At 39.2% G+C, this 22,135-nt stretch overlaps 8 protein-coding genes and 1 non-coding gene across 14 annotated transcripts; 5 read left to right on the top strand and 4 right to left on the bottom strand.

Moving 5' to 3' along the window:
- The first annotated feature begins 241 nt into the window (after positions 1–241).
- Positions 242–1,620, top strand: LOC110849351 (40S ribosomal protein S11). 3 transcript variants are annotated; one of them, XM_022096757.2, is made up of 5 exons: positions 251–396; positions 605–736; positions 873–992; positions 1,180–1,385; positions 1,449–1,620. In XM_022096757.2, exons 1-5 carry the CDS (start codon positions 385–387, stop codon positions 1,570–1,572), a joined length of 594 nt encoding a protein of 197 aa, XP_021952449.1. In that variant the 5' UTR covers positions 251–384; the 3' UTR covers positions 1,573–1,620. The 3 variants fall into 3 exon arrangements, with proteins under 3 accessions (XP_021952448.1, XP_021952447.1, XP_021952449.1); XM_022096756.2 differs by lacking the exon at positions 605–736 and having other exon boundaries at positions 242–396; positions 1,449–1,615; XM_022096755.2 differs by lacking the exon at positions 873–992 and having other exon boundaries at positions 250–396.
- Positions 1,621–1,758: 138 nt separating this feature from the next.
- LOC110849341 (S-phase kinase-associated protein 2) lies at positions 1,759–3,885 on the top strand. Of its 2 annotated transcripts, none has more exons than XM_035851041.1 (7): positions 1,759–2,052; positions 2,118–2,436; positions 2,502–2,696; positions 2,766–3,040; positions 3,108–3,253; positions 3,320–3,473; positions 3,542–3,885. In XM_035851041.1, exons 1-7 carry the CDS (start codon positions 1,874–1,876, stop codon positions 3,735–3,737), a joined length of 1,464 nt encoding a protein of 487 aa, XP_035706934.1. In that variant the 5' UTR covers positions 1,759–1,873; the 3' UTR covers positions 3,738–3,885. The 2 variants fall into 2 exon arrangements, with proteins under 2 accessions (XP_035706934.1, XP_021952436.1); XM_022096744.2 differs by having other exon boundaries at positions 1,760–2,052; positions 2,115–2,436.
- On the bottom strand, positions 3,769–4,983 carry LOC110849349 (pre-mRNA-splicing factor SPF27). The gene is made up of 5 exons (XM_022096753.2): positions 4,720–4,983; positions 4,570–4,662; positions 4,380–4,508; positions 4,162–4,316; positions 3,769–4,087 (listed from the first exon to the last, which is right to left on the bottom strand). Exons 1-5 carry the CDS (start codon positions 4,861–4,863, stop codon positions 3,886–3,888), a joined length of 723 nt encoding a protein of 240 aa, XP_021952445.1. The 5' UTR covers positions 4,864–4,983; the 3' UTR covers positions 3,769–3,885.
- Positions 4,984–5,009: 26 nt separating this feature from the next.
- LOC110849344 (60S ribosomal protein L4) lies at positions 5,010–7,455 on the top strand. The gene is made up of 7 exons (XM_022096747.2): positions 5,010–5,151; positions 5,348–5,522; positions 5,758–6,128; positions 6,201–6,299; positions 6,511–6,782; positions 6,966–7,113; positions 7,202–7,455. The coding sequence occupies exons 1-7, from the start codon at positions 5,149–5,151 to the stop codon at positions 7,391–7,393; spliced, it is 1,260 nt and encodes a 419-aa protein (XP_021952439.1). The 5' UTR covers positions 5,010–5,148; the 3' UTR covers positions 7,394–7,455.
- On the top strand, positions 6,349–6,417 carry LOC118435509. Its single transcript, XR_004834825.1, has one exon. It is a non-coding gene; the product is annotated as a small nucleolar RNA SNORD18 (small nucleolar RNA).
- A 6-nt stretch (positions 7,456–7,461) lies between the features above and the next one.
- On the bottom strand, positions 7,462–11,910 carry LOC110849339 (CUGBP Elav-like family member 3-B). Of its 3 annotated transcripts, none has more exons than XM_035851038.1 (15): positions 11,581–11,905; positions 11,482–11,511; positions 11,339–11,391; positions 10,616–10,706; positions 10,382–10,510; positions 9,961–10,040; positions 9,668–9,871; positions 9,238–9,565; positions 9,031–9,138; positions 8,712–8,959; positions 8,562–8,649; positions 8,247–8,305; positions 8,057–8,165; positions 7,873–7,937; positions 7,462–7,802 (listed from the first exon to the last, which is right to left on the bottom strand). In XM_035851038.1, the coding sequence occupies exons 1-15, from the start codon at positions 11,795–11,797 to the stop codon at positions 7,740–7,742; spliced, it is 1,872 nt and encodes a 623-aa protein (XP_035706931.1). In that variant the 5' UTR covers positions 11,798–11,905; the 3' UTR covers positions 7,462–7,739. The 3 variants fall into 3 exon arrangements, 2 of the variants coding, with proteins under 2 accessions (XP_035706931.1, XP_021952433.1); XM_022096741.2 differs by having other exon boundaries at positions 8,247–8,296; XR_004834651.1 differs by lacking the exons at positions 7,462–7,802; positions 7,873–7,937 and having other exon boundaries at positions 8,076–8,165; positions 8,247–8,482; positions 11,581–11,910.
- A 375-nt stretch (positions 11,911–12,285) lies between these two features.
- Positions 12,286–13,537, bottom strand: LOC110849348. Its single transcript, XM_022096752.2, has 4 exons — positions 13,192–13,537; positions 12,866–13,108; positions 12,689–12,801; positions 12,286–12,615 (listed from the first exon to the last, which is right to left on the bottom strand). Exons 1-4 carry the CDS (start codon positions 13,352–13,354, stop codon positions 12,394–12,396), a joined length of 741 nt encoding a protein of 246 aa, XP_021952444.1. The 5' UTR covers positions 13,355–13,537; the 3' UTR covers positions 12,286–12,393.
- Positions 13,538–14,211: 674 nt separating this feature from the next.
- Positions 14,212–19,990, top strand: LOC110849334 (bromodomain adjacent to zinc finger domain protein 2B). Its single transcript, XM_022096737.2, has 10 exons — positions 14,212–14,718; positions 14,808–15,046; positions 15,118–15,987; positions 16,079–16,718; positions 16,814–17,019; positions 17,099–18,109; positions 18,183–18,559; positions 18,640–18,952; positions 19,025–19,537; positions 19,626–19,990. The coding sequence occupies exons 1-10, from the start codon at positions 14,487–14,489 to the stop codon at positions 19,839–19,841; spliced, it is 4,617 nt and encodes a 1,538-aa protein (XP_021952429.1). The 5' UTR covers positions 14,212–14,486; the 3' UTR covers positions 19,842–19,990.
- LOC110849343 (inositol-trisphosphate 3-kinase homolog) lies at positions 19,914–22,116 on the bottom strand. The gene is made up of 10 exons (XM_022096746.2): positions 21,899–22,116; positions 21,767–21,788; positions 21,514–21,695; positions 21,234–21,434; positions 21,011–21,168; positions 20,840–20,934; positions 20,563–20,757; positions 20,330–20,475; positions 20,182–20,234; positions 19,914–20,086 (listed from the first exon to the last, which is right to left on the bottom strand). Exons 1-10 carry the CDS (start codon positions 22,006–22,008, stop codon positions 19,977–19,979), a joined length of 1,272 nt encoding a protein of 423 aa, XP_021952438.2. The 5' UTR covers positions 22,009–22,116; the 3' UTR covers positions 19,914–19,976.
- Positions 22,117–22,135: the final 19 nt, after the last annotated feature.

The raw sequence follows: 22,135 nt of genomic DNA, 5'->3' as shown, positions 1-22,135 counted from the left end.
GTAGTTTTATAGTGCATTTTTTAGGTTTCATATTGTGTGATCAAACACAATGGGTTGGTGAGATCACTAAAAAGAAGGTCAGGCAGTTTGAAGTATTGAAGTTATCTTTAGGTTTTTATCTCGTTATTTTTTTTAATCGGAAAGTTAATTGCGTCTCATTTTCGCTTTTCTCATCTCACCTCCGAATCTCTGGGTAGAAATTGCATTTGTAAATTCCGCATCGTGACGCCATCTGAGGTTTGACTGCTTCTACTCCATCGCTAAAACTCCACTGCATAAAATCCGGCATGCATGCTCTTTCACATTTTTAACTTGTTCCCATCAGTCAGTCGGAGTGGATAAATTGTAAAGTTTTTTGTACAACCACACCCCCGGGTTATCATCATGGCGGATCAGGTAAGCTAGAAAATATTGTAGTAAAATATTCCCCCAGAACTATTCTTATTTTTAAAATGATGATAACAACGACGGTCTTCAGATGTGAAACTGTTGACAAAACTCGAACTTATTGTTTCCTGATTTTTTTAAAATTTAATTTTTATACAACCCTCGTGAATTAAAATTGGAAATTTAATTATAAACTACACTAAATACAAAAAACTAGGCCGAGCGCTCCTACCAACGTCAACCGACGATATTTCTCAACTCTAAAAAGAATTTAGGGCTAAAAAAATCGACTACGACCGTTTCACGGTACACTCGATCCGTCGGGTTGGGATTCAAAGCACCCAGAGAGGTCAATTTCTAATCTGTTATTTTCTTTGTTTTTTTTATTTGCCGTTTTGTGTGCCGATCTTTTTCGTTTGATGATGTGTGACTAACATGTGATGATAACCCGTCCTGCCTGATGTGACCGTTCGTGACCAAATCAGCAAACAGAGCGCGCCTTCCAAAAGCAACCCACGATATTTTTGAACGGGAAAACCCCCAAGAAAGCGATTTATCTTCGTCACGTAAAATCTGTCGGATTGGGATTCAAGACGCCAAGGGAGGTTCGACTGCAAAATACTTATCATTTATTTTAACTACTTATCTTTTTATAAAAATGATGATAACAACGACGGTCTTCTGAAATAATTGTGTGGATTGTTTTGATAAATTCTGATTATTTTTCGCTTCTTTAACTAGACTTTAATTGAATTATTCGTATAAAAAAATAAATTACAAACCTCCTCACAGGCCACGGATGGAACCTACATTGACAAAAAGTGTCCCTTCACAGGGAACGTCTCCATCCGGGGTCGGATCCTGACGGGTGTGGTGACCAAGATGAAAATGCAGCGAACCATCATCATTCGCAGGGATTATTTGCACTACGTTCGAAAATATAACAGATTCGAAAAGAGACATCGCAACATGGCCGTTCACCTCAGCCCAGCTTTCAGGTAATGATTTTTAAACATTTCCAAAATTCTGATCAAAAATTTAATAAACAATTCCCACCTCAGGGACGTCCAAACGGGTGACATTGTGACGATCGGAGAGTGCCGCCCATTGTCAAAGACGGTGCGATTCAATGTTTTGAAAGTTAGCAAAGGACCCGGAAGCAAGAAAAGTTTCAAAAAGTTTTAAATTTTTGGAAATTTAAATAAATAAAAAAGTTGTTTTTCTGATATAAAATTGAAATTACGAAAATAATTTGCATAAAAATTATCATGCCAACGCAAATCCATCCAAATCTCACATTGCACACGTCATTCAAACGCAAATCGAGTGGGAAAACGAGGCACAACAATTCCCTCCTATCTGCCAGCCAAGCACATTTTCCCCTCCACTTCCACACTCATTCCCTCGCTAGACTCTTGATTTGACTGACTCTCTTCCAAATTTACACAATTTTTATCTTGATAAGTAAATTTATTTTGACTTCGGCATGGCCCCCCCGCATCCCTCCACTACTAGAACCACCTCCCATCGTCGCACCCTTCATCGCATCTCCGCCAAAGTGCTCCCCCCTCCATTGGACATGAAGAGTGCGACAAAGTCTAATAATAATTCGCTGATGATGATGCCGCTCGAGTCACAGATTTTTGGAACGACGCAGAAAATGAGGTACTAATCTTGGTAAATTACTTTGAAACTTGTAAATAACCGGGTTAATTATTCCCCCGTAGCAGTTGGTCATTCAACAGCACGACGAGATTGCAGACGCTCCTCTCTACAAATTCTAACCTTCTCGGCGTCCGTCCCTTATCCCCGGCAAATCCCCCACCCCCGCATCAAGTTTATCGTTCATCCTCCTCATCTTCGTCCTATTCAACGTCACAAGTGGTCACATTTCAAGATTTGAATCGTCGTAAAAGTAAAAAGCGACAAGGGAAAAATCTGGCTCAATATTTACCATTCATTCAAAATTATACAAAAATTAGACGTAAGAAAGAAGGAAAGACTGTTTCCGGGGGGTGTGATTGGTTCTCTTCACTGCCAGATGAGATGGTTGGTTTGTTAGTTTAATAATGGGATTTAACTTTTAATAAATGATTAACTAATGAAAATTGTAGGTCCTTCGGGTGCTTCGAAACCTACCGAAATCTTCTCTTGGTCGGATGGCACTAGTTTCAAAACGCTTTTCACGCTTAGTTTCTGACGAGTCATTGTGGGAAAGGATTGATTGTATCGGGTTGTCTCTGGGGGATGGACAGCTTGGCGTCATTTGTGAAAGGAGACCTGATTATTTGAGATTGGCCAGGGCGGAGGTAATTTGTCAGTCGGACTATCTAAATGAATATATTTTTAGCACATAATTTAAATACAACTGTGTTTAGGTACCCTTCTCAGCCCTCCCTTTGCCACCATCCACCCAGCTCCCCTTGACTCATCTCGATTTAACAATGGCCTTGATAAGCCCAGTCACAATGCAAATCCTCCTTGCCGCCTCACCGTCCATTACTCACCTCTCTCTCGAGCACTGCACGTTGGACGACACTGTTTTGGCTGCCGTGGGGGAAATGAAGGCGATCAAAGTGCTCAATCTCAGCATGTGCTATGGAATGGGAGGACCTCAAGTGGGGAACATGTTGGAAAAGGGACGTTTTCAGAGGTAAAGATAATAACCAGTAAAGAAACTTATTAAATGGTTATTTTAAATGGACAATAAATCTCACAAGACTGACCGAGTTCAACCTCTCGTGCATCCCGCAGCAAGATATTGAAAAGTGGACGTCTGAAGATTTGATCAAAATTATCAATGCACTTCCCATCGGATTGGAAAGATTTAATTTTAGTGGATTTCGTCATATTATGTTCGACAGTCGTAAGCGGATTTTTTAAAACAAGGAATCCCCTGAATTTGAATTAATTATTTAAAATGCCATTGTAGATACTGCCCTGTTGGTATCTCGTCTCCCGAACGTCATAGATTTAGACATTTCTGATTCTCAAGAACTGACTGGAACATCTCTCGAGCATTTAACCAAACTAAAAAAATTACAGCATTTGAGCTTGAGCAGGTGCTATTCTATTCAAGCACAGGCGTAAGTTAGCTAATTAATCACATTTAAGCCATTGATAATATAGAAACTAACAAAATCGCAAACGACAGGTACTCCGTGCTGGGAACGATTGCCACCTTGCGATATTTGGAAGTATTTTCCCTCTTTAAACTCGAGTCCATTGCCACTCTTTCGAAAGAATTGCTCAAAGGGATTGAAATTAATCAATTTCCGCTCAGTGCCATTGCTCGACCTACAGTTGGGAGTAGAAGGAGTACGATTTGGGGGGTCAAAGTTCGAGACTGACTTTCGACTGATAAAAACTTTGATCTAAAAGTGTATATTGCATAATCTTTTTTTATTAATTTTGCAACAAAAATATTATAATTGCAAGTAAATAAGTGTGCTCGAAGAAAAGGATAAAAACAATAAAAATATAAAAAATTTACAAAAATCACTCGTCCATATTCATAGCTTGTGATCGAGCAACTTCAACTTTTCCTTCCTCAATCATTGATTCTAATTGTAGGCAGGCACGCTCAATTTCATAATTTTTTGATACTAAACTAACCCAACTGGATTCTAATTGACCTAGTTGTTCACCCGTCGTGAGTTGGGTTGACTTTCTGGACCAGTTCGTCGACTGGATGCGTTTTCTACAGGTTTCATAGGAAAATTTTGAATGAAATAGTTTTTAATTTGTAATCATTAATCATAAAGTCCAACTTACTTAATCTCTGCGAGTTCTCCTCCAGCCACACCAACCATTCTTGTCAATATTTCCAGATAATTTTTCCATCCTTCACAGCTGTAATCAAGCATGAGTTCCAAATTCCAAAGACGAACTTGTTGATGAAACAATTGGGCTGACGAGTTATCAACGCACTGAAAAAAGCATTAATCGTTGTACAGAGTTCACAGTTAAACGTAATAAATTAATAATTATACCTCACTCCACGCGGCTAAATCTGTCAATTTCCCTGCAGGCGGTGGTGGTAATTCGTATCTTTTCATGGATAAAACTTCTGGTGGGTTCCGAGCAGCTAGTGAAGCGTAGGTAGATGTCAACAGAGGTGTCTACCAAAATTAATCATTGATTTAAAAAATTATCCAATCAATTAAAACCTTATAAACTCACCTCAAATCGTTTCACTTCCAACTTGGGTAAATGTTCTAGATAATTTTTAGTTGGTCTAAACCTTCGCTTTTCTTCCTCAATTAAATGCGTAACCTGCAATTAAGTTAATATAATTACCAATTAAACAATTTAAAGCTTTTTTATTATTACCATCTCCTTCATTCCAGGTTCTTCAAATTGTGTATCTATATACGGCAAAGCATCGATGATAATACTTGGACGTGGTTTGGGTTGTTCATCTTCCACCAATTCGACCACTGGGAGTGCCTGCTCGGGATCACTTTCGACCTCCATTTTTTTCAAAAAATAAAATATAAAATTTTACGAAACTTTTTTTTATATTTGTTGTATATTTATTTCCCCGGTGTAAAGAAAAGCGTGTGGTGGTTGCCCATAATTTTTGCCCACTTGCACGCCACCTACCACGCGACGAGCCACACGGACCGGACACATGCCATGCTTTCATATCCCCTCGCCTGCTCACAGTCACCGCAGTCCCATCGGATTATTTTACCATCCGCATCGCGAAAGGAATTTTCTTTCCTGGAAATTTTGGAAATTTATTAAACATCTTGAAAAATGGTGAGAACTTTACCCAGTTATCTAAACTATTAATCCTTAGAGTGATGACTTTATACGCTATACTTAATAAACCTCTTTTTTAAGACAAAAATTTGGTATTTTTGAGGACAACTTGCCCTCACTGATTTATCTTATTCAACCAAGTAAATTGTATCAATTGTGGGAGTAGGAGTAATTATTATCATGTTTTCTACAGGCCTCCGCCCTGGCCCGTCCCCTTGTGACGATCTTGGACGAGAAGAACGTTCCAAGTGGGTCAATTCCAATGCCGGCCGTTTTCAAGGCACCCATCCGACCCGACATTGTCAATTTTGTTCATCAAAATATGAGCAAGAATTCTAGACAACCGTACGCCGTCAATGTGGATGCTGGTAAGATTGCATAAGATTGTTGATAAGTTGTTGGTTATCATGAGGCACTTAATGTCCCGTGGGTGTGGTCTAAAACCTACCTGCTCCACGTTTCTGCAAAGTGCAAAATAAAAATTCAATAATCACCTCATCGTTCTTTGATTGGTTTATAATACGAATTTAAAGGGCAGGGTGATTATACAAATTAATCGCGATTAATTATAATTGTCAAACTAATGTTCTACTCATTTTTTAGGACACCAAACATCTGCTGAATCATGGGGAACTGGTCGTGCTGTTGCTCGTATTCCGCGTGTTCGCGGTGGTGGAACTCACCGTTCGGGTCAAGGAGCGTTCGGAAACATGTGTCGTGGTGGTCGAATGTTTGCTCCGAATAAAACCTATCGTCGATGGCATCGAAAGATCAACGTGAACCAGAAGAGGTACGCCGTCTGCTCAGCTATTGCTGCCAGTGGGGTCCCAAGTCTGGTCATGTCCAAGGGTCACGTGATTGGAGAAACTGCCGAGTTCCCAATGGTCGTCAGCGACAAGGTTCAAGAATATGACAAAACCAAACAAGCCGTCATTTTCTTGAGACGTTTGAAAATCTGGAATGATGTCGCGAAGGTATATTTTTAGGATTTTAATGAGTTTTTAAAAATATTTGGAGGTTTAATGAATATGGTGGTGATTTTACAGGTCTACAAATCACGAAGGAATCGTGCTGGTGTTGGTAAGATGAGGAATCGTCGTCGTGTCCAAAGGAAGGGACCACTCATCGTCTACTCGAAAGATCAGGTAGCAATTATTTTCAATTTCATTTTTTTCAAGATTTTTTGTACAAAATTGAGCATGATGAGTTAAAACTTCGGTCCGTGTTTATGAATTTTATGATTTCCATCGAAGTACTGATGTACCCACTTCTTTCAAAAAAAATATCAACCAATTCTAATGACCACACCAAATTTAATATAATTTAACTAAATCCTCATTTTTAATAAATCATCAGGGCCTGTCCCGCGCTTTCCGTAACATCCCAGGCGTTGAAACTCTTGACGTTAACAAGTTGAACTTGTTGAAACTTGCTCCTGGAGGTCACGTTGGTCGCTTTGTTATCTGGACGGAATCTGCGTTCAAGGAGTTGGACAAATTGTACGGAACTTGGCGCAAGGGTTCGGAATCCAAGAAGGGATACAATCTTCCCATGCCAAAAATGGCTTCCACCGACTTGTCGAGACTTTTAAGATCGGATGAAATTCAAGGAGTTATCAGGGCGCCAATGTAAGTTGACTTTTTTGACAATTGGTAAAATTAGTTTGGTTATAATGATGACAAAATTTCCGTGTTTATGAATTTATAACTGATTTTAAAAATTGTCAAAATCTCTGAATTTTAAAAATCATTTAAAATACATGTTTTTGTAAACGATTTGTATGTAAAATATGCTTTATAAAATACTTTCAGTAAATCCCGCACCCTGTCCAAGACCAAGCTGAACCCCTTGACGAACCACAAAGCGATGTCCAAGTTGAATCCATACGCAATTGTGACGAAGCGAACGGCCGTGTTGAAGGAGGAAGCAGTTAAACAAAAAGCTGACAAAAAGAGGGTGGTAAGTAGCACAGTTACATACAAAATATAACAATTAAATAAGAAACTTGAGCCCACATGATGATAACAATTCTCCTGATCTATTTTAGTTGACCTTGACCCGCCGTAAGCAGATGGTTGACAAGGCCAAGAAGACCTTAGCGGACAAGGCCAAAAAAGCTGACGGTCGATTGAAAGCTCGCCTAGAAAAATTTAACAAGCGTGCGGCAAAGAAGAAGGAAATTAGGAAAAAGAATGCTATCGAGGCCGGAAAAAAGAAAAACTCCACCCCGAAAAAGTAAAATTTTGTTGTTGAATTTTTACTTTGAAAAATTAAACTAAATAAAAAAATTTTCAAGAAAAATTTTGATTTTGGCAATTGCTCATTTTACTTTTCAAATATTTACAAAATACTTTTAAATTTCCTTCTTTTAAGCTCTATAATTTTGGTGACTACAAAAACGACCACCCCCACAAAACACATTTGACGACTCTCTCTTAAGTTTTTTGGCATTTGATATGAATACTCGTATAGAAAAATTCTTTTTGGCCACACTTAATTTTTTTCTGCTTACTTTAACGTTACTAATATATGGAGATTGTGTGATGATTTATGGGGAATTATTTAGAATATGGGGGTGATGATATTCAGTACGGTCTGGACGCATCTTTTGGCCGTTTTAATTGGACTTTTAATCGTTTCATGCCGATCTGCAATTATTATTTTCAGCAATTAACATAAGTGATATAAATTTCAATTTATAAATTTAAATATAACTACCTGAAATCCATTCATTGATTGAATCGCAGCTTGGGCGGATGTGGGGTTGTCAAATGAGACAAAACCTGTATTAATATTGTTTTAATTACTGGATACTCATGTTTTTTACTATGCATCCTTCGGCGTCATCACCCTCATTACTAATAGCATTAATACTGCACTATAAAATTAGTAAAAATCTTACCAAAACATTTAGATTGATTTGTTGCTCTGTCGATGAAAACTTTGGACGAAATGACATTTCCGAACGAGAGGAACATTTGCATCAACTCGGTATCACCAAATTCTTGCGGCTACAGAAAGACAAAAAGCTTTATAATTTTTTTAGATAATATTTTTTGTTGACAAAAATTTAAAACAGATTGAAAAATTACCAAATGATAGATGAATAAATTACACCCCTCCGGCCCAGATACGGAACACCCTTCACCACCCACGCACACCCCACAACCACATCCACTTTTATTAATATTTTATCTCCTTAATTATGATTAATTATTATGGAATGGTGTATACGGGAATAATATATATTTTTGCAGCAGGGTAACTTTCTGATAAAAAATTTGTTACCTTATTTACATGACCACACCCCCGTTCGACTGTGACTTGACTTATTTACACAATTTATTTTTTTAAAGAACACAAGCGGGTAAAATCGAAAACCTTTCGAGGTCAGTAATAAAAGGTACCTTCGCGTGGGTTGGTTGAGGTGCCGTTAGTGGTGTTTCCCGTGGACGTGGCAGCAGCTGAACCATGAAGAGCCATCGACAAATTGACCTGTGACATATAAATTGCAAGGGTATGGGTACAACTCCATGTCGTCATTTTCATACTATTACCGGATGATGAGGAATGTGATGTGCGGCTAAGGCAGCCAAAGCTGCAGAATTTTGATGATGAAGATAAGCGTGATGATGGTGATGATGTGGATGGTGATGTCCATTTAGATGGTGTGGATGATGCCCATTAGACCCACCACCCCCACCAACTGATAATAATCCACCCTGGTGACCCATCGCCGCGGCTGCTGCGGCGGCGGCAGCTGCAGAATTTCCATTCAATCCAAGCCCATTCGTTGCTGCGGCGGCTGTAGTTTCGAGGCGATTAGCTAACTCATTTAAGAAAGGGAATACCTCATACCCAATTAAGTTAATTAACCTTGAATAGCGGCAGCAGCAGCGGCGGCGAGATGTGGATTAGACGACGCACCCCCACTGCCATCCATGTAGAGAAATGGCATGTCAGTTGGATTCATGAGAAGATTCGCTAATTTGTTAAAATTAGTCTTGTTAGTTGACATGCAAAATTATTAGTGAACAAACCACACGAGACAAACACTTATAAAATAAATAAAACCATTTTTACCATCATAATTATACAACTCTGGATGTATGAGATTTCCATTGACCACGCCCCCACCCGTTGGCGAATTAAGTGAAGAGGTAGAGTTGCCATTGAGAAGGGAGTTTGTCGAGTTTGGGGTGGACGTTCCCGTAGGGGTTTGTTGTGTTGAGGACGAGTTGAGGATGTACCCTGTAAGTCCATTGCTCAAATGTTGCTGTTGAGACAAGTGGTGATGGTTGAGATGGTTGAGATGATGGTGGGCGTGGTGGTGGGGGGAAGGGGTGGACGATGGGGGTGACGTTGTCGCCGAGGCCGCTAAAGCTGCTGCCGCCAATGCAGCGGCAAAGTTCTGTTAGAAGAGGTCATAGTTAGTCAATCAATTAGGTTAATCGGATCCTTTTCATGAGGGGGAATTTGAGAAAAATGACAAAATCATAAGACTTTTCCTAACCTGCTGCTGTCCATTGCCTCCAACGACTTGTTGATGATGTGGGTGCGGTTGTTGACTATAATATCCGTAAAGTGGATTAACCGGGACCACGCCTCCATACGGAATCATAATATTTCCCGAAGTAGCAGCCATTTGTTGCATCCGTCTCAGCTGACGTTCTTTCTCGGTGTCTGCAAATTTGACGACCAAGCTGCTGCTGGCTCCCTAAAGAGAAAGCGAAGAGAGAGAGCATAAAAGTGAGTTTTACTCGTTTTTGGTGGTGAAAGTTTATGGTGAGAGCAACAGATACTCACCGGCATTGTGGTTGATCCGTGGAGTCCATTGATTGCACCCTGGGCTTCTGCGTGGCTTGCAAATTTCACAAAGGCACAACCTGCCCACCAGCCAAACACACAGAGAGAGAAAGTTAGTATAGACGACAAAATATACTAGTGGAAAAAATCGATAAGAGTGGATCTTGCTGCTCGTGGGGCTTTTGGGATGGAGAGAGAAGAAGGGGAGTGTACACAGGTGGTTGGAGGGATTATTTTCTGCGATGGGGTGGAGCAGGAACGAGGGGTGTGGATCAATTCAGACTCTTGGGAAACTTATGGCTAATGAAATATGATGCGAAAAGGTAACCCGAGAGGAGAACGAATGTATACACAACCACCTGTATATTATTGACAGGAAAGATGCCCGGGGGAAAATATAGGGAAAAAATGCAAGTCTGACCTTTGGACTGTCCATCCGTGCCCCTGAGGATCGTGCATTCTTCAATGGCTCCGAAAGGTGCGAAAATCCCACGAATATCTTCCTCCTTCTGCGCCTTGCTTAACATTCCCACAAATAATTTGCGATCCTCTGCAAAAATGTGGAAATTTTCCCCTCTCATTAAAACCAAAGTCATGCCAACGAAAATATCAAAACAATTTCATATTTTTTTTTCCTAATAAAAAAATCTCTCACCCCCTCGACTCGTCCCTGCGCCACCGCTGCCCCCACCGTTTAACGGATCGGATCCCGTGTCTGCAGGTTTCACTTGGAGTGGACGGTTCATCTTTTATTTTTTTTTAAATACAACGACACACACAAAATTTTCAATATTTTCAACACAAAAAGACTTATTTAAACTATGACATGGACGAGGAGAATGTGTGTGTGCGATAAGGAAAAAAAGTAAAAAGTGCAACAGGCGACACAAACGACGGAGAGGAGAATACGGAGAGTGAAAGCAGGGAGAGAGAAAGTGGTGCGGAGCCACAAAAACAAGTAGCCAGCCAGCAGCAGCAACTTCCAGCAGCGTAGAAAAGAAAAACGGGTAGTCTCGGAGAAATCAATCCCCGGGATATTCTCCAGCAGAAATATTCCGGGGGGGACCCGCCCGGATACACACCATCACCATCACCACCACCACCAAAGTGAGTAACCAAGCAGTTGAAAATCGCATGCGCAAAAGAAGGTCAAGCTATAGCTTTGTTTTGTTTTGGTCATCACATTATTAGTGAGTCTCACATTCCCAAGAAGAAGTTGGAGTTAGTGAGAAGTTAGAGAAAAAAAAATTAGTGTGCTACTGTTTATTATTACACAACAAAAATAATAATAAGCAGAATAGCATTAGCTACATATGCTCATCGTCGTGCGTATTTTATGCAGAATAACCAGTTGACAATAAATGTTGAATTAGCATACCCCTTGTAAGACTTGTTGGTCATGGAGCGTCTTTTGGGCCAACAATGCAGACTCTATAGAATTTTTTAACGTGTTATTATTGTGGAGGTAATTTATGTCACCAAAAAAGAGAAGAGAGAAAAAAAGAATGAAAGAGTCATTACCAGAATGGACGTAGGTAAGGAAGGCGCATCCTAAATAAGACATCATTAGCACAAATTGTTTGTTGCGATAGATCGCTAATGATTTTTTTCTTCTATTACCTTTATGCATCCCAGTGAATTTGTCTTTTAAAATGCTAAATTCTAAAATGGGTCCAAATTGGTCAAACATGGGTTTGATATCCATTTCACTCATGGTGCGAGGGATTTGACCGATGAATAGCTTGATTCTTGGTGTGGCTGGGGGGATCATGGTGGGTCCGGGGGGTGTGGTCACTTCTTCTTTGATCTGTTCCATGGGTTTCTCCTTGTCGTACATGTTCTAGGCTTAAAAAAATATTCTCTATATGGACGAACAATAAATGACAGACGAAACACTGCACCGCACGTACAAACAATCTGGACGAGACTGGCGAGGAAAGTTTATAAAATAGGGGATGATGATGATGACTCACTGGAAACAAGTGGTCCACAATGCATAAGCTTTTTCCGGAGAGCAGAGGAGAGGGGTGGAATTCTGGATCGATATCCTGCAACCAAACATGAAACTCACCAGCAGACAGGGGTTCAGCATTATTGTTATTATCGGGTAGTAGTAGCAGAAGTAGGGTAGTATTTGCTGAGGATGGAGACAGGAGGGTGCATATGAGGGAGAAGAATTTTATGGGGTGGACAAACACCCGGGTAGTAAACAGCCTAAATCATCATCGTCAGAGAAATAAATGCACTGCTTTTTGCTTGGTATATGGACATGACTCTCTAATGAAATATGCAACTTGGTCAGTAATCCCGTGCTAAAATTGTATCTCCATCATTGACACGTCTCCATTTTTTTATTTATTTAATAAAAATAAGTTACAAAAAATATTTCTCATCTTGTCTCCCTCAATCTTGTAATATATACACGCATATGAATTAGATGGGTAGGTTAGGATTGGTAGCTCTCGCGTATCTCAACAATTCTTCGGAATCCTCACAAACGAAGGCTTTTGGATGGTAGCAGGCAACATCGTGCCAGTGGAGACCGTCCTTGTACACATTGTTCAAAACGGCAAGGCAAGATTCTGGAGTTCCATTGATGTCCAGTTCAGCATTGTCAGGTTGGGGACGCTTATTGTTTCCCGTGAATGACCAGGGCTGAGAGGAAAATAATCAAATGATGACAAACTACTCAAAAATGTTCACACACTTTAAAAAAAATATGACCCACTTGATAAGTCCAATTTTTAGGCTTGACATTTGTGGGTGCCATTTTGGTTCCTGATCCAGACCAGAACCATCCATTGACTGAGATTGGTTGCAAATCCTCACGGTCACCGCAACCTATAAATTTTTTATCCATGATGAAATCTCGCTCAAACAAAAATGAGATTTTATAAAAGCTCACCCTTAAAGTCGCACAATCTTCCGCTGGACCAAATATATTTGAGTCTATTGTCCCTGACCAGATCGAAAATGATATTATTCTCCTCTTCCGTCTCTATGGAAACGGTGTCCATGCAGTATTCTCGGCATGCATTTCTCGCCTCCAGCCAGTCAACCTCAGCGTTGCGATATTTGGTCACATTTCCAGAGTAGAAATACCAATGACCATCGTAGAAAAACTCTTTCGGGCGTCGAGAACATTTCACTGTGGATGAAAAAACACAAGAAAATCGTCGTAGCCACTGAAAAAATCACTGCTAAGAAAAATCCTCGAAATAAAAATCTCACCTGCATCAGGCAACGCGAGAAACCTTGGTTCTTCATCTTGTCCTTTTTTACTGCTACTCGTGGTGGACGGTGTGGTCCTTTGTTGCTGATTTCTCTGCTGCTGCTGCCCCCCCACCACGGCCACCACTCCCACGAGAAGGGCGAGGATTAGTAGGATTTTCATAATTTTTTGTGCTATTATCTAATAATCTAATGGTGAGTGGTGTGAATATTAATAAGAAAGTGAAAGTGATTGCCCAACTCCTCGACGGACGACGAGTGTGTATGAAATAAGAAGGAGTGTGAAGAAGAGATGACCACCAACCAATCTTCTTTGCCTTGGATGCAGAACTAAACTAACAACATGTCCAACAAATGATAAACTTTTTATATAGCTGTGGCTAATTTATTGTGTAGTTTGTGTAGGCTCTTCTGTGTCGTCGTCGTCGTCGCCGTCGTCCTGGTATGCAGTGCATGAGTGTGTGTGCCAGGCCAGTGTGTGTGTGTGTGACCTTGTGGAGAGGAATCTTTACTAATTACTCATCAAGGATTGAATATGACTTTTTTCTACTTTACTCGATTATTCTCGATTATTAGGAGATCGTGATGACCTTTATGAACTGTGACCAGAAGAAGAAGAATAAGAGAGAGGTGCAGCAGCAGCATCAGCAGCCGCATCTTCCTCATCGCTGTATTATCATCAAGCGGAAGTGGATAGCAATGTCTCTCTCTTCGTGTAAATAAAAGGATCGTCGTGTGGATGTGATCGACTTTTTTTGCCCATTTTCAAGTGGAGTGTGCCCTTGGCTTTGGTTTATTATTATTACATCCAGTTTTCAAGTTCATTATGTTTTATTCGACATTTTTCTATCCTTTTATCTTATCCGTCATCTTCTTCGTGAAGAAGTGGACTCTGAGATGCTGCTGCTGCTGTCCATCCATCCAACTGACCGACCGACGACGACGATGACATATGCACACCAGTCCAAACCAGTAGCAGCATCTTCTTTGTTTTTTTTTATATTTACGACGAGAGACATGGTGGATTGGATTTTAGTGTGAGCTCTTCTTCTTCTGTTATAGGGAAAAAAGGAACAAAAGTGGTTAGGCATAGCCTAGAGAGACAGTGAGTTGGTTTGGTAGAGAGGTGAGAGCAGTTGTGTGTGATGAGAATGACTGTATATATCTTATTCCATGGACTGTACTGCCATTTTATTTTGGGTGGCTATTAAACACACAGTATCCAGAGAATCTCTATAGCAGAGAGAGAGAACATAAAATAGTAAAAAAAAACACTAATAATAATTAAACCGGAAATGGATAATCACAATAATAACAAACAAGCTGGCGGTGGTGGTGGTAATAGCCGAGGGAGGAAAAATAAACTGCATCACCTCCACCAATTACAACAACAGCAACAAAACTTGGCTAATTTGGGGGGATTAATGGAATTGGCTAGACAGCAACAACAACAACAGAGTGGGGGTGGTGGTGGTGGTGGGAATAATAATAATAATGCAGCTGCCGGTGCTTTGGCGGAATTGTTTGGTGAGTGTTGACAGTTGTGGTATTTTTTATATGTAATTGTAATTGTTTATTGAAATATGATAAACAATGAAATTGTGAATTGTTATTAGCTGCACACCAACAAGCAGCCCAAGTCCAAGCCGCTCAACAACAGCATCACCAATTAACTCAGTCATCCAGCAGTGGGGGTGGAAATCCATTGTCTTTGTTACAGCAGCAAATGAATGCCATAATGCAGCAGCAACCCGGAGTGGGAGGAGGTGGGGGTGGAGGAGCTGGTGGACAACGGGCGCAGTCCCCACAACAGCAACAATTTGCGAATAATCCAGCTGCTGCTTGGTGGTATTTGGTGAGTTGAGTTGTGTGTAAGCTGTGTAAAAGTTGATGTATGAAAATGCAAGTTAAAAATTATTATTCTAGGAATACCTAAGTCGAATCCAAGCAGCTCAAATGATTCCAAATTTGGAAGATTCTACACCGACCCCAAATCCAACTCCACCTTCAAAGAAGAAACGTCCCCCTGCAGCTCAAGCTTCTTCCCATCACCAAAATCAACAGCAATCCCATCACCTCCCTTCTTCGTTACCCCCTCTGCCACCTCCACCACAGAAAATAGAATCAAAACGAGCCTCAACTAGTTCTAATAGTGCTAGTAAAAGGAGCCGTACATCTCAGCAACCGCACCCACAAGATCACGCCCCTTCATCGTCCTCATCGTCAATAGCTGATCCTCTCAACTTGTCAAAAATATTATCAAATAAAAAATTGCCCAGATCAATGCCAACTCCAATATTACCAACGAATAATCCTCCGTCAAGTAGTTCGTCCAATACAACAACTACTGGTACACCCAACCAACCCCCCCAAGCACATTCTACCCCGATAAATCTATCCACTCAAAAATTAACCTCGACCAACAAAGAACCTCCTCCAGCTCATCAAGTAGCAAAACCAGTCCATTATACTCACATGATCCCAAAGCTCCCTCAAATTGGTTTGATTGGACGAAAACCAGATTCCACAAAGAAAAAGAAAACGGTTGCGAGTTTGTTGGCTCAATCGAGATCACCGAATCCAGTATTGGATGTCAAAGAGATTAGCTACCGACCATGGTTAGTAGAAGACAACAAACTAATCATCCCAAGTGTGGTCAACAACAGTAAAAAAGATCCACCCGATTTTACGCTTCCCCTCAGAATGGGATGGAAAAGAGAAACGATTGTCAAAAATACGGATTTTAAAGTCGTTTATGAAGGAAACATCTTTTACATTACTCCGCAAGGAGTTAAGGTCAGTATATTTAGTTAATTTCTAAAAACTAAGTAATCCTTAATTTCTAATTAATTAATTGTTGAACTAAAATAATAATTATTATCTGCAGTGCAAATCGATAAATGAGATAAAGAAGTGCTTAAACCAACGAACGGCCGAATTGACCCCACGCCATTTCACATTCAATACCAATCTCCTAATTGGATCTTATACTTTTGACATCGACGGTGAAAAGATAACTCTGCCGGATTCAGATCTAAAAGAAGGCCATATTCTCAAAAAGTTGACAAGTCTCAAGGAAGAGCAATCTTTGAAAAAAGAACAAACTCGACTTCGTCTTCTCCACGAGGAAAAAGAAAAAATTGATCGTGAGAGAAAACGCCAACATGGAATCGTTATAAAAAATTTGGAAATATTAAAGAAATCCAAACGTCGCATTAAGCAACAACAAGAGAAAAAATTAAAAAAGTTGAAAGAGTTGGAAGAGGAACCAGTAGCAAAATTAGATTTTGTGGATGAGTTGGCTAATAACTCAACGATAGATTTGAAATTATTAAACAAATTGGAAACATGCTTGGAACCAGGAGCATTCAGTAATTTATTGCAAATTTATGAATTCCTCAACACCTTTGGCGAAACTTTGGGATTCGATATGGATTCTTTACCAGATTTAGAATCATTACTTAAAGGGTTCATTAATCAACAAGAAAATGAAGAAGAATTGCAATCAATTCTCATTCATTTAATTGGTAAGTTAAAAAATATTTATAATAAAAATACATATTTTTATAAAACTTTAAGATTCCCTACAACATCTCTAATATTGTTCCTACTACTACTTTAGTGTGTGCAGTAGAAGATCCGGGGATGCCCAACCCAACGAAGCATATGACCACATTTAACCAAACGTTGAAACAAGCGGATGTAAATTTTGGTAGTTTATCAGAAATTCTTCGTATTTATCTTGAAGGAATTTCAGATTCAGAGCCAGAATCTGAAACATATGCCAACTGGCTTGCAGAGGCTCCGTTTACATGTCACAATCCCAAGGTTAATATTAACTTATTATTTAAAATTAATAACAACAAATTATGAAAAATTAATTAACTAAAAATAATTGTTTTTATAGAGAAAAACGATGATTGTGGCCTATCTGTGTGACATCTTATTACAAAACAAGGCAGTATTACGACATTTGGAGAACTCATCCGAATTAATTCACAACTGTAAAAAGGAACGCATTCAAAATGATGTCAAAATTCGAAAACTACGAATGGTTTTAGCTCGTCGTGCCGTAGCTTCTGCGTGTGAAGGTGGTGAAGAGAAGCCAGCAACAGCGGAAGAAACCCCACCACCACCCCCACTAATTGAAGAAGAAGAAGATAAATTATCAATGGAAGAATTGAAATCAAAAATGTCTCATTTGCAAAACACGAATGAAAAATTAAAGAAACAAATGCAGTTAAATTTTAAAAATATTCGAACCCCATGCATTGGACAAGATCGATATCGACGAAGATATTGGAATTTACCTCATTCTGGTGGTTGTTTCGTTGAGGGTGGAATTAGTTCAGAATTTGAAGACTTGAAACAATTAGTTAAATTAAAATTTGAGAAAAATACTCTTAATAATGAAGATGAAGACGAAAACGAAGAAAATGTCGCTCCTCCTGCTCCTCCCCCTCCCCCCACTGCAAAAGTAGAAGGAGAAGGAGACCCACTACTACCACCGCCACCAGTTGGTGTTGCTCCCTTTGTACTACAAGTTCCACCCCCTTGCATAAAAATATTTTCCTTTGGTAAAGATTCCCTGTGTAGTGGGAAACGTCCACTGTCGGATCGAATTAAAAAACCTGGACCAACGGATGATGAATTATTAGTTAAAAAAATTAAGAAGCAACTTTGGAATGGGTACTTCTATTTGGATGACGTTGACGATTTTTCGGCCACCCTTGTGGAAAATGGATTAAGAGAGAAAGATTTAAAATCTGCCCTACAATCCGTTGAAATTAAGAAAAAAGTACCAAAATTTGAAGATACGGAAAATATGGAAGGAGAAGAATTTTATGATATCGGAGTCGATCCAGACCTTGTTTACAGGATTCATTTGGGATTAATTGAAACTTTGGAAGGATTAGAGGTTGGTTTTTTAATAATTTCATTACTATTATAACAATTTAACAATTGGAATTATATTTTAAAATGAATTGCAGGAGCGTGTTGCTGGTGCATCTTTACAAGTAAAGAATTGGACGTTGCCCCTCCCAAGAAATCTTCATCTCTCTACCACGACTTTAAAACAATCTGAAATTGTGTCTTTAGTAAAAGAACGATTATTGGATTTGGAAACTGCGGTTGAACGACGTTATTTGAAACCACCTCTTGGGAAATCAGCTAATGAACTAAATCTCTCAAACTTGGTTGGTGAAGATAATGCAAGCGCTTTAGCGGGTGGGGAACAATTAATCGGTCCATGCGGGTCTACCAGTTCAACCAGAGGACAGCAAATTCAAGAAAATAATAAAATGAAAGAAATGAAAGAAAAAGAAGAAAGATTACAAGCTGCGAATGAATCCAAAAATTCTTGCAGGTAAATAACAATAACATTTTTTATTGCTAATTTCCCATGTATAATGTTACTTAAATTTGGGTCATGGATATTTATTGCAGTCGCTTTCTAACACATTGGCGTGATTCAGTGCGTAAAACATCCTCCCCCTCAGTTTTATCGATGGCAATTTATTTATTGGACTCATCAATTGCATGGGATAAATCTGTAATGAAGGCAAGTTGTCAACTTTGCAAAGGGGGCGATAATGAAGACAAATTACTGCTTTGTGATGCGTGTGACCGTGGGTATCACACGTACTGTTTCAAACCACCACTGGAACAAATACCTGATGGGGATTGGTTCTGCTGGGAATGTATCAATAAAGCGACGGGAAATAGAGGGTGCATCGTTTGCGGAAAAGGGAATCTACAGGTCAGCTACTTTAGTTGCGTAACTTCCTTATTATTACACACCAATACAACAACTTTTATTTCTATCACACAGGGAAAGAAACTTTTGGCATGCGATAAATGTGTAAAAGCATTTCATACGGATTGTATTGTTCCAAACGTGGTAAAAGTTCCACGTGGTCGTTGGTATTGTCCAGATCATCAACCATCCCAGACCTCATTCTCATCTACTGCGATTGCAAATAAAAAACCAGACTCTTCTTCAGCTTCCTCTTCTCCAAAAAAGAGTAAAAAAGCAATGAGCGAGTCACACCGACCCGTCACACCTCCCGTACAGCAGAGTCAAATTGTGCCACCTCTAATTATTTCAATGGCGACGATTCCAATGGAAATTGAGCCTACAACTCCACAACAACAACCAGAATCTCCACAAAAGGAATGCCCTTTAACTCCACCCCTCCCCCCGCCACCCCCACTAAAGAAAACTAAAAAACAGAAGAAAGAATTGGAATGGTGTGAAAAAATTCTAGATGATCTAATGGGTCATGAAGATGCTTGGCCTTTCTTAGAACCCGTAAATACCAGACAATTCCCTACTTACAGGAAGGTACGTAAATTAAATTAAATTTTGTTAAAGGTCACACCAACCATAATTTCGTGCTAATAATGTTAACACTCAATTATTTTTCTATCAGGTAATAAAGACACCGATGGACCTCTCTACTATAAAGAAGAATCTCCACACGACTTACAAATCACGTGATTGTTTTTTGACCGACGTTCGTCTAATATTTGATAATTGTGAAACATTCAACGAAGACGATTCTCCAGTTGGGAAGGCAGGACACAACCTCCGAGTTTTCTTCGAATCTAAAGAAAATTACTTCAATTCCTGTGAGAGCAATAATTAAGCTCACTCTCTCATTAATGAATTATTGTGGTTGATGGTGGAATTTCAGCAGTATTTTATCGTTATTTTGTTGTTTTGTTTTGTGAGTTTTTTTGTAAAATCGTTTTTTATTGCTCTGAAAAAATAAATATAAAATTTATGTTAATCTTATCAAATTGTCGATTCCTGTGAGTACGCCGTCTGCCCGATTCCCTATTTTCCACGTAGATCGATGGTCCAATGGGGTTGAAGATTTAAAAGTCTTGGCTGGAACAAATTACATTCAAATTGGATTATCGCAACATTACATAAAATATGTGGTTAGATCATTAACGGTGTAAAGGATAAAGTGAATAACTCACCAAAATCTATTATCCAAACCCCACACCGATTTTGGTCGTGGATTAACAGCAGGCTGCACATACCAAATTAGATTTAATTTACTTGGTTGCTTTAATGTAATAGTAAAGATCCAATCAAGTGAATATATATATATATATATATATCTACCTGCTGCCAATCATCTCATGCGTTTTAAAAAATTCACTCGATTCCAAACACGATCTTAATTCTAGTAATTTCTTCCTAAATTCTGTTCGAAATCCAGCCGTAAATCGAGCAAGAATTGAACTGATCGTTGTTTCATCTTTTAGTCGCTACAAATATAAATAAATTAGTGAAACCTACTATTGTAATAATAGAGTTGAAATAGAGGGAGAGTTACAAAGAGTAGAAGCATTTACCTGAAAGTTGACGTTCATCTGTTGATCGCCACTAAGCTTGACGCCTTCTATTCTAAATCCCAAATCCGTCGTAGATGACAATTCCTCTCTAAATTGCATGTATCTCAATTTTGTGACGGACTTTGACTCGTCTTCTTCTCTAGTAAAGGCCGTAGGGTCAATTTTGTACATTTTGTCGTATAGATCGGATCTTGGCTTATATGTAATAAAGAAAAGTTATTTTAAATTAATATTTAAACTACTGTATCCGATAAATAAGTACAACTTTTTGGCTTACCTTAGTGTTGGAAACTTCCGACTCTAGAAATGTCCGAGTACCCAATTTTATGTCCATTATACTCAAGGATTTCAATGAAAATAAGGTTATCAAGTCTGAAAACAATAACCAATATTTCAGTATAGTTTATGGGAAAGTAGGCTGTGTATGCTAACAATTCAAATCATATACCTTCCAATTCAATGAAGTCTGTATGATTATAATTGGTATGTGAGATAAAATGTGGAATGTGTTTAGTGAATGGATCGGCAGGCGTTGATTTAAGGTGGGTGTAAATATCTGCCTCCTGATGAGAATCCGGGGGCATTTTTTTCCACAACGAATTTGGACTATAATTATCATTAACCAACAATTAATATTTTAACCACCAATTAAACTAATCATCATGAATTACCCCGCGGGCGCAAATGTCCCCTGGTGACCACTCAATTGGATAAATTCACGTTCTAATTTCAATTCTGTCGATGTTTTGGACACCAATTGTTTTTTACTCTCTTCAATGTGATGGTTTTCTGTAGGGGAGGATGAGTCAGGGGGGGATTTGTTGAGAAATGAGTAGACGGGAGCCGTAAACTCTAACGCATTAATAGCCAATCTGCAAATTAGATATATTTTTCTTTAATCGGTTGATACCAATGTCATCATAACCTTCTTAATTACAAATTAAGTCTTACAATTGAATGAGCTCCATGTTATTCCTCTTATGATGAGTTTGCTGCTGCTGTTGTTGGTGATTAATGGGTGGGGACAATCTGCTACTGCTACTGCTCCCACCCCCACCACCACTCGAACTTCTTAAGGGCGACGTCCCTGCTGTTGGATGTGAGTGATGAATTATACAGTCTTCTGAGGTGTCCTATAATAATTAAAAATCAATACAAACACCTGTTATTTCTTAAACGAATAACAATTCAACAATTCACAAACCTTCAGGAGCCACTGTGTCCACCTGTGAATAAAAAAATGACAGTTAGTGAAATTGTCAATTCCACCACTCCAATCCAAAAAGGACTCGTTATCTTATCTGTCTCCACCAAAAAACTGTACGAATGAACTAACCTGGAGTACGTCAATGGTGGAAAGAGGAGCAAGTGGTCATTGTTGTTGGTGTTGGAGGTGGCAGGGGACGAGGGGGAGGAGGAGGTGAGTTTTTTGTGCATCTTTGTCATTTGGTGGGGGTGGTGAGGGGGGTGTGACAAAGGGTGAAAGTTGTACACATTTTCTGTGTTGTGATGTATGTGTGATTTTTTATTTGTGTTTGTGGCAATTGCTTTTGAAAAATCCGCCATCGGAAAA

The sequence above is a fragment of the Folsomia candida genome, unplaced genomic scaffold (genome assembly GCF_002217175.1).
Source record: "Folsomia candida strain VU population unplaced genomic scaffold, ASM221717v1 Fcan01_Sc004, whole genome shotgun sequence".
Lineage (NCBI taxonomy): Eukaryota > Metazoa > Arthropoda > Collembola > Entomobryomorpha > Isotomidae > Folsomia > Folsomia candida.
Note: the sequence above shows the minus strand (reverse complement) of the source record. Positions and strands in the feature narration are given on the sequence as shown.